The sequence below is a fragment of the Convolutriloba macropyga genome, chromosome 8 (assembly GCF_964194025.1).
Source record: "Convolutriloba macropyga chromosome 8, txConMacr16.3, whole genome shotgun sequence".
NCBI classification, from domain to species: domain Eukaryota; kingdom Metazoa; phylum Xenacoelomorpha; order Acoela; family Convolutidae; genus Convolutriloba; species Convolutriloba macropyga.
Genome location: NC_134475.1, coordinates 52,106,502 through 52,116,882, shown reverse-complemented (window position 1 = coordinate 52,116,882; position 10,381 = coordinate 52,106,502). Strand labels below are relative to the sequence as shown.

General features: G+C 37.9%; 1 protein-coding gene across 1 annotated transcript; it reads left to right on the top strand.

The window, feature by feature from the left end:
• The first annotated feature begins 228 nt into the window (after nt 1–228).
• LOC142344817 (uncharacterized) lies at nt 229–5,497 on the top strand. The gene is made up of 2 exons (XM_075396796.1): nt 229–1,788; nt 3,841–5,497. Exons 1-2 carry the CDS (start codon nt 831–833, stop codon nt 5,106–5,108), a joined length of 2,226 nt encoding a protein of 741 aa, XP_075252911.1. The 5' UTR covers nt 229–830; the 3' UTR covers nt 5,109–5,497.
• The last annotated feature ends 4,884 nt before the right edge of the window (nt 5,498–10,381 follow it).

The following is a 10,381-nucleotide window of genomic DNA, read 5'->3' as shown; positions in this document are numbered from 1 at the left end:
GCAAATTGGAAAATTACTGGTTCTAACTATTTACACGGATGATTAAATTGTTATTTTTTGTCAAGGTGCGAAATTTGTCAATAGTTGTGCGTTTGGGTGAGTGTTTAGATTCGAAGGGGGGGGGGGGGTGAGACGCGGTGTTATTTGAATAGAACCCGTAGATTGTCGTGAACTGATAAAAGGCAATGAGATAATGGAATGTTACGCAGGAAGGGTTTCGAGAGTGTATATTATGTAATTGCCGTGTGTACTTTCAGGTTTTTGTATGAATGTTGCAACAAAGAACAATTATGTGCTAAGACAAGCCAGAGGAACAGACATATTATATTCAACCACCACCATCACCTAACTAGTCATAACCGGCCGGCCATAGTTTTACTACTATTTATTACTAAATATTACTGGTTATAACCATTGTCTCTATCTTATCTCGCCTGGCGTTCTTTCCTTCACTCTTTCTATCTTTGTCTATTCTTTATTATCAATCTATTTATCTCTTAAGCTCATACCTTATAATAAATATCTACTCGTTCCTTCCAAAGCTGTTCCGTTTAGTTACTATTTATTGTGTCTTTGAGTTGAGTGTGCAATTGAATTGCTCTATAATCATTATCCATTACTCTTTTTAAGTTGGGAGATTAACTACTTCCATTATATCTCTTATTTTTCTACCCATTCTGTTCACTCATGAACCTGTAGCGGTTCCAATCTACATATATCATTCGTGCGGCGTTAGTTTCGAAATCACTGACTAGACTTTATTATTGTGACGTTCCGTTTACCTGGGTTAGATTTTGTTTATTTACCAAAATATAATTAATCAGCGGGTAATGGATGTTCAGACGTCTGTGTATACTGAGTCGGCTAGTAGTGCCCCTATTAGCACTGCAGTCACGACTAGAGATGTAAACATGATATCAGCAAACAATAGCAACCAATTCTCGCCATCACAAGCGCCTCAAACTAATCTCAGCGCCAACTCGTATCACCAACTTCAAATATCACGAACCCATCAACAACAACAACATAACAACCACAACTTTTCCCACCTTAACCATACTAATCTGCCCGATGTAAAGCAGCATAGCCCTGCTACGCAACACCAGCAACAAATCAGTCACCAGAACCAATATACAATAGCACCGCAACAGCCTCAGTGCTTCGGAACAGCCAGTCCTCAAATTGCGAGTTACGGCTCTGCTCCGATCACGCCCAGTAACAATAACTTTCTCAGCAATAATGTACCTGGTCAGTTTGTAACAGTGCCCGCCTCTCAAACTGGCGTCCATGGTTCTGGAATGAATAGTCAGAGCTTGAATAGTTATAGCACCGGGCTTGGAAGCTTTAACGGAGGTAACATCGCTGGTGGTGGTGGCACTTCATCAGTCAACCTGAACAACAGTTTCTCAGTTGTGAACTCTAGTGTCAATAACAGTAACAACAACAATAACAGTGTGAACAGTTATGGAACTAATTTTGGGAATCAGAGCTCTTATACCAGCAACATTGGTAGTACTCCGACGAACAACACTTTTGCGAGTATCAATAACAACAATAATAATAACAATAACAACCTCGTTAGTTCTTCCCAGCCTTCAATCTCAACCAGGTATCCGGCCAAGATCCACTACAAGCTGAACAGATCCAGCCCCACCAATCCAGGTGGTGGGGGTAGTGGTAACCAGACGGCCAACAACAGTCCGAACACTTCCAACGTATCCAGTCCCATTGGCTCTGACCAGTGCAGCCCGCTTGTCAGTCCATCCTCAACTAACAACGTCAACAACCGTAAGAATTTGTTACCTTATCAGATGTACGCTTCATTGATTCCATCGATAACAATTGAGTTTTTAGGATTCGGGCTTTGTATGTCAGGTTTGGTGGTAGTGGTATCGAAAAATCTTGAATTTTCTGATAGGCAATTTAAGTTATTTTGTAAGATACAACAGCCAGCTAGATGTATCTGAAGCTAGATACAACCCAAATCCAAACCACGGCAATTGTTTGAGAAGAACTTTTATGATATCAAGACATAGTATTATAAGATGAAAAAATTGTGCAACCTGAAGAATTAACTGAACGGTCCAGAATTCATAAACATACTGAAAATTAGCTCGGACAGGTGTCCAAAATATTTGTTCTGTTTTTTTTCTCGTCATTTTTGAAATAGTTATTCAATTATCTCATAACCAAATTAAAAAGCATCGGTTTACCTCCAGTGTAATGAAAAATAAACTCAATGGAAATCTATTATTAAGTATATGACAGAAAGAATGATTACTATATGACAGAAAGAATGATTACTATATGACAGAACGAATGATTACTATATGACAGAACGAAGAAGTTATTTGTTGAGCATTTTTCAAGTTATGTACATCTCCAGCGTAATTAAAAAGGTTCAGAAATGGGGTAGAATAAAACAAAAAATCTAAGTGTTTTTAACGACAAAGGGATTTCCTCTAAATCAATTTTGTCTATGTATATCAAAGAGTTTTTTTGAATGGGTTATTTTATCACTTTGTTCATTGTGCATAAATTGAAATAGATTACCCAGAAAATCAAAGTTCGATAGATTCTTTAATAGAGATGTGTGGCTCACGATTGATGCAAAACGGATCGAAATTAGGGCTCAGGGAACCCTCAAGTTTGTTAATGTTTGTTAATGACCCAGCAGCTGCAAGGGCAAAGCTTACCTCGACCCCAATAAATTCTCGAAAAATCGAAACTCAAAAATCCTCCAATTAAAATATTCTTTGCGTGATGTGCTTTGTAATATTTCGTCATGTCCGGACAGAACAGTCCCAGACAAAACAGTCACAAATTACAAAATATTCCCATACAAAACAGTCTCAGACAAAATAGTCCCGAATAAATATCGAAACAAGTTGTAAATATAACCTACAAACAATTAACATACAATCTATAAGGTAAGATTCTGAGTACATTGTTTAACTCTACATTTAGTTGGGACTTTTTCGTTTGGGATTGTTATTTGTGTTTTTGGGACTATTTTGTCTGGGATTTGTCTGATAATAATTTGCTATTCGGGATTGTTTTGTCCGGGACTGTTGTCTTTTCACCATTTTTTGTATATTATGAAGCATATTATATTGGAAAAAAAATGAGAGCAAATTACATAATTTTGCTTGATTTTTTTGCTTGAGTTTCTTTTGCTGAGATTTCAAAATAAATAATTTTTGTGATACCAATATATTTTTCAGGACACAAAATTTACTTCGTACGTTTGCTGGTTTTTGCAATTTCAACTAAATATTGATTTTTACAAATTTGATTCATTGTTTTTGAACGACGTTTGAAGCAATAATTATAAACGGGCTTTTTAGCTAGAACATTCCTTCGCTCGCTGGAGCTATTTAAGTTGTCTTATTTAAGCTTTTTTTAAGATGTCTTCAAAAACAGTATAACCTTCTAAACTAGTAATGCCCGAGGGTATTAAGTCTCTGAGCAATTTTTTAGAGCTGTACTGTGCTTCAAGTGTACTTTTCAATGAAGCTGCTGATTTTTACCACCCTCGCCCTAATCTTACCCCCTTCTTTATGCTTGCCCTCTGAGGCTAGCCAACTTGTGCTTAAGATAGCCACAACCAAAGCCAATCTCTTACCTGTTGATTGATAGCTAGCTATTCGTCCGTCGGTTATATTCTGAGGTGTTCTGATATCTGCGGGATGAGCGTTTCATTTCAAAGACATGAATTTGATTCTTATCAAAAATATTTTCTCATCTTTAATTTTGTATTATAGTATGCGTTATCATTTCGTCTAAGTGAGCATTTTTTGAGGATGCTTTAAGTTGTAATTAATATCAGTTTTGTTACAGATAACGAGAATTCTCTCTACGACATTCACGAGGAAGAAAATGACGACAGTGCAATGATATCTGACGACGAGCGAGAGGATCAGAACACGACTACAACACAGACAGCAGGCCTCACGAACCAATCTGTGCGAGAACACGCAACGGCATCTGCGGGCTTCGGGAATGATATCATAAATAACAACAATAACAGACCTGCCTCCTCAAACAATATCGATGTCAAATGGGAGAACAGCAGTGAGAAATTTGACAACCAATCACGAGAACAGATTGACTCTAACAGTGAAAATGGAGCAGCTGATGCCATGGGTTTTATATCAAAATCAGACATTCGGGCTCAGAACGGAGCCTGTGCCAGTATTGGCCAACAACACGATTCGGGGGACTCGTCGTCTGCCAACGGTGGTATGGACTCGGACAAGATGTCCATTGACAGCGCAATAATTTCACATTTCAATAAGGGGAGCATTATCGAGTTGTCCAATAAGAGTTTGAAACGTATCGAGAATATCACAACTGAAGATTTGTTGCAATCTAGCGGAAGCAATTGCCTCACATTTGCAAAAGTTAGCAATATCAGATCCAGCACAACCTCAGAACCGGCAGCGAATGACGTCAGCCTCATTAACGAAACACCGAATACGACCAAAGTCGAGATCACTTTAGAATCAGACGGCGTGTCTTTGACAACTACTGCAAGTATCGAGCAGCCTTTTATTAGTCAGAACGAAGGGTGGGTAAGCCTGGCTCCCAAGTTGACCTCGGAGTTGTACGGGTTGACCTGCGAACGAATACAACATGGCTCCATGCTTCTAATTGGATTCACATCCCCAAGTGTTGATGCGAAATCAGACCCACAAGTGTTTAGATCTGTTGGCGCGTCTCAGGGTAGTGGCGGCCCTGTTGGCAACAGAACTGTCCTAGATTCTGTGGGATCGGGAAGATGCAGCGACAATTCTGCTAGAAACGGGGGAGTTTCTGTAACTGGGCTTGGCCAGAATGCTGAGAACCGCCAACATGACGTAACTGGCGATATCGGAAGTCATAGTGGGTTCCTCAGTTATAATGGGAACAGCTCTAACGGTAGATACGATGCCATGTCGTCGGCTGTTGCGGCGGGGGGTCCGAGGTCGGCTTTCACCCCTATTCCGATGTCACCAAGTCGCCAGGGAACCACGAGAAAACGAACTCTAGGGTACGATACGAGCCTCGTGGGTGAAACTCCTGGCGTGCCGAAGACTCCTGTACTCCAGCGAAATGCGGATGATTGAAGTTGAGCGCGATTATTTGTGACTTGGTATTCAAAAGGCCATTGAAGATTTGGTAACATGTATCTTATCTATTTTTGATATTTCACCCAGGACTGCTGAAAACCCCGCGGCTTCCGATTGAAAGACAAGATTGATACGTACAATATATTGGCATCACCTCACCTAGATCTGAAGTCTTATTTCATTTAAACTGAGAAAACTCAAACTCTGTAAAACTGTGTTCTACGAATGCAAAACTTAATTCTTGTCCGGTTATTTGTTTGGAACGAAAACTGTCTTAAGAACAAAGTATCTACCGGTTTTCATACTGCGTATTAATAAGTCACGTTAAATAGATTGAAGAGTTTCTATGTAGATTTTTAGCCAAATTGAAGTATTGAGAAAACCCATGCGTTTTATTCTGGAAGCATTGATAGCTTTTAATGTACGCAAGTATTATTTGCGTACCTTGGTTACCATGGAGTTATTTCAGTCCAGATATTGCTGAGGGCAGTTCTCATAATTCTTATTTGATTTTGGTCCAATGGACATTCAACTGAAAGAATGAGTCGGTACTCTCAGAGACAAGACACGTAATCAATTTTTATTGGAATTGAATGCGTACGTAAGTGGCACAAAGGCAAAGTTTTTGTTCCAGATTACTACTTTGGTACCGCGCCTTTATGAACATTAATATTAACGTAGATTTTTAAAATGAGCGAAATCAGAAATTTATCAGGTAGCTGTCAAAAATCTTAGATAATTGATTCGCACATACAATTTGGGATTTTGTGGAATAACCGTGTAATAATCAAGCATGTTTGAGCAGCATCTCGCATTTTATCATTAGTAACTAAGCGCTTAAAGATGCTCGTGGATCAGGTTCGTATGCATTTGATCTTCAAAATTATTGATATTATAACTTCAATAATCTATAGTTTGATCTGGAAACCTCTGGAAGCAATTGTTAAGTGACTCTGCTTGAAGTCACTGAGCGTTTATCGAGAACCGCGAAGCGGTTTGAGATACTAAGTCAGAATTTCGACTTGACTTCTACAGAGTCGCTTAACCATGCTTAAAACACGAAAGGCGCACGTTTTAAAATCACGAAAGTCAACGGAAGTCAACTTTGGCTAAGTAGCAACTTCTGGCATTATAATTTCTAGCACTGCAGACTTTCGGCATTTTAAAGGTGTTTTCCTCGCAACGCTGCTGTTAATCAGTTTGCATAAAATCGGTAGGTAAGTAGCTTAGCGCTAGCAGTCGGTTATCAACTGAATTCTGGTTAAAACTACTCGTAATGAGCAATGGTTTGTCTTGAAATGGTTCATAGAGTTTTGACTTAGAGCAGTGCATGCCTATTTATCCGAAACAATTGTTGTTGTTCCTTTAAAATTTTCGTCGATTTGTTTGGTTTCGAAATCTACTGCCTCCTTAACTGATTGAGCTCCGCTTCAGCGGCAGAAGTCGAGGCGCTTGTTGTTAACTTGCAAGACCAACTTATTTCTCCTGAATGAATGTCTAATTTGAAGAGACGGCTTTTTCTCATATCTATATCGCTAGGCCGACCAGCATCTGAGAAACTGTGCAAAGTTTAAAACAAGTAACATTTAGTATAAAATTTGGTTACTTTAGGAATACCGTCCTTATATTTTAGCGGCGTTCCAAAGTGTCTTCCCAGGATTTTCAAAAAAGCTAAAAATCGTAGATGCACGCGCAGTGTGCGGTATACTTGTTATAGTAAGATAACCTAAACATCCTCCTATGATGCCTTCACAGTCACAGGATTTCGTTGATTGTTATCAGCATCAATTTTTTGGCGATTTTATATTTGAAATTTAAAAATCACCCTCTACGGGTAATTTGAGTGTCTTAAATTCGACGTATTTTAACCTTCCTAGCCATCGGTCAATATAATTTTCCCTGACTGGCGTGGTCTAGCCTTGTTTTTTTCCGCGCTCTATTTTGATACTTAGAAACCAATTTTTGTCACCAGAGGCGATATTTTAAAGTTGTGCGCAAACTGTTTTCTTCAAGCTTCACGAAAACATATGCACTAAAAACACCATATCATCTAAAAAACCAACAATGCCATCTTCAGCTTTCTCGTCCTCTTTCAAAACTTACATAATTTTTACAGTTAATTATTAAATTTTGCCGGGCAATATCTTCTATCCGCAAAATTTTTTTTTTGATCTATATAACATTGGTTTTGCCGCTTAATCAAAATTTTCAAAATCTCCAGGCGTGTAATTGGTGAGAAGTGTCTTCGGCATCCTTGCTACAAAGCAACGGAAGCTAATGCAACAAATCTTCCTTCATTTCGTGCAATTTCAGAATCATGTCCTAATTTCAAATCAAATCTATATCTATGTTGCTAGGCCGGGCAGCATCTGAGAAACTGTACAAAATAAAGAAACTAACATTTACAAAAAAAATTCATAGACTTGGTTCCTTTAAGAATAGCATCCTTATATTTTAGCGGCTTTCCAAATTGTATTTCTACGATTTAAAATAATCTAAAAATGTTAGATGTACGCGCAGTGTTTTGTATACTTGTTATGGTAAGATAACCTAAACATCCTCCTATGATGCCTTCGCAATCACAGGATTTCGTTGACTCTTATCAGCGCCAATTTTTTGGAGATTTTATATTTGGAAGCTTACAACCACACTCTACGGTTATTTTGAGTGTCCTAAAGTCCACTGATTTTAATCTACCTAGCCATCTGTCAATATAGATTTCCGTGACTGGTGTTGTCTAGCCAGGTTTTTTTTCGCTGTATTTTGATCTTTAGCAACCAATTTTTGTCAGCAGGGGAAATATTTTTAATTTGTGCGCAAACTGTTTTCTTCAAGTTTTCACGGAAATATTTTTACTAAAATATCCATATCATCTAACAAGACAACAATGCCATCTTCAGCTTTCTTGTCATCTTTCAAGGCCGTCCGCAATTTTTTAAGGAGAATTCAATCATTCTGTTTTGAGGCTCCAAATTTGATTTATGCGAAATAGTTTTTAATGTTCAATACGGAATTTTACCGGGCATTATCTTCTATCCGCAAAAATTTTACTTTGATCTGTTTAACATTGGTTTTGCCTCTTAATCACCTTTTTCAAAATCTGCAGGCGTGTAATTGGAGAGAAGTGTTTTCGTTATCCTTGCTACCAAGCAACGGAAGCTAATGCAACAAATCTTTCTTTATTTCCAGCAATTTCAGAATCGTGTCTTAATTTTAAATCAAATCTATATCTATAATGCTAGGCCGGGCAGCATCTGAAAAACTGCGCAAAGTTTTAAAAAAAGTAACATTTATTATAACATTTTATAGATTTGGTTACTATAAAAATACGGTCCTTATATTTTAGCGGCATTCCAATGTGTCTTCCCAGGGTTTTCAAAAAAGCTAAAAAATATTAGAGGTACGCGAAGTGTGCGGTGTTCTTGTTATAGTAAGATTACCTAAACATCCTCCTATGATGCCTTCACAATCCCAGGATTTCGTTGACTGTTATCAGTACCAATTTTTTGGCGATTTTGTATTTGAAAGCTTAAAACTACCCTCTACGGGTTTTTTGAGTGCAGCCATCGGTCAATATAGATTTCCATGACTGGCGTGGTCTAGCCTCGTTTTTTTGCGCGCTCCATTTTGAGTTTGAGTGACCAATTTTTGTCACCAGGGGTGACATTTTCAAGTTGTGCGCTAACTGTTTTCTTCAAGTATTCAAGAAAATATTCTTTACTAAAATAACCATGTCGTCTAACGAGACAACAAGACCATCCTAAGTTTTCTTGTCATCTTTCAAGGCCGTCCGCTCTTAAGGATAAGACAATCATTCTATTTTGATGCTCCAAACTTGAGTTATGCTAAATAGTTTTTAATGTTAAATACTGAATTTTACCAGGCATTATCTTCTATCCGCAAAAAAAATTCTTTGATCTGTATAACATTGGTTGTGCCTCTTATTCAAGTTTTTCAAAATCTCCAGGCGTGTAATTGGAGAAAAATGTCTCGTTATCCTTGCTACCAAGCAACGGAAGCTAATGCAACAAATCTTTCTTCATTTCGAGCAATTTCAGAATCATGTCCTTATTTTAAATCAAATCTATATCTGTATTGCTAGGCCAGGCAGCATCTGAGAAACTGTGCAAAGTCAAAAAAATTAACATTTATTGTAATTTTTTATAGATTTGGTTACTATAAGAATACGGATCTTATATTTTAGCGGCAGTCCAATGTGTCTTCCCAGGGTTTTCAAAAAAGCTAAAAATGTTTGAGGTACGCGAAGTGTGCGGTATACTTGTCATAGTAAGATAACCTAAACAACCTGCTATGATGTTTTCGCAATCACAGGATTTCGTTGACTCTTATCAGTTCCAATTTGTGGGCGATTTTTTATTTGAAAGCTTAAAACCACCCTCTACGGTTATTTTGAGTGTCTTAAAGTCGAATGACTTTAATCTACCTAGCCATCGATCAATATAGATTTCCGTGACTGGCGTGGTCTAGCCTTGTCTTCTTTCCGCGCTCTATTTTGAGTTTCAGGGACCAATTTTTGTCACCAGGGGCAACAATTTTAAGTTGTGCGCTAACTGTTTTCTTCAAGTTTTTACGAAAATATTTTTACTAAAATAACCATGTCATCTAACGAGATAACAAGGCCGTCCTATGCTCTCTTGTCATCCTTCAGGGCCGTCTGCACCTCTCTTAATGAGAATACAAACATTCTGTTTTTATGCTCCAAACTTGAGTTATGCAAATTAGTTTTTAATGTTAAATACTGCATTTTACCGGGCATTATCTTCTATCCGCAAAAAATTTTCTTTGATCTGTAAAACATTGGTTGTGGCTCTTAATCAAATATTTCAAAATCTCCATGCGTAGCCATCGGTCAATATTTTCATGCGTAGCCATCGGTCAATATAATTTTGCGTGACTGGCGTGGTCTAGCCTTGTTTTTCTTCGCGCTCCATTTTGAGTTTTAGGGACCAATTTTTGACACCAGGGGCGACTTTTTTTATTTGTGCGCTAATGTTTTCTTCAAGTTTTCACGAAAAGATCTTTACCAAAATAACCATGTCATCTAACGAGATAACAAGGCCATCCTAAGCTTTCTTGTCATCGTTCAAGGCCGTCCGCACCTTTCTTAGGGAGAATACAATCATTCTGTTATGATGCTCCAAACTTGAATTATGCAAAATTTGTTTTGATGTTAAATACTGAATTTTACCGGGCATTGTATTCTATCCGCAAAAATTTTTCGTTGATCTGTATAACATTGGTTTTGCCTC

What these genes read in the sequence shown, in the direction of transcription:
- LOC142344817 (XM_075396796.1), top strand. Translation starts at nt 831, where the DNA reads ATGGATGTTCAGACGTCTGTGTATACTGAGTCGGCTAGTAGTGCCCCT. An exon ending in AACTAACAACGTCAACAACC is followed by an intron (nt 1,789 to 3,840) that starts GTAAGAATTTGT and finishes GTTTTGTTACAG; the next exon opens with ATAACGAGAATTCTCTCTAC.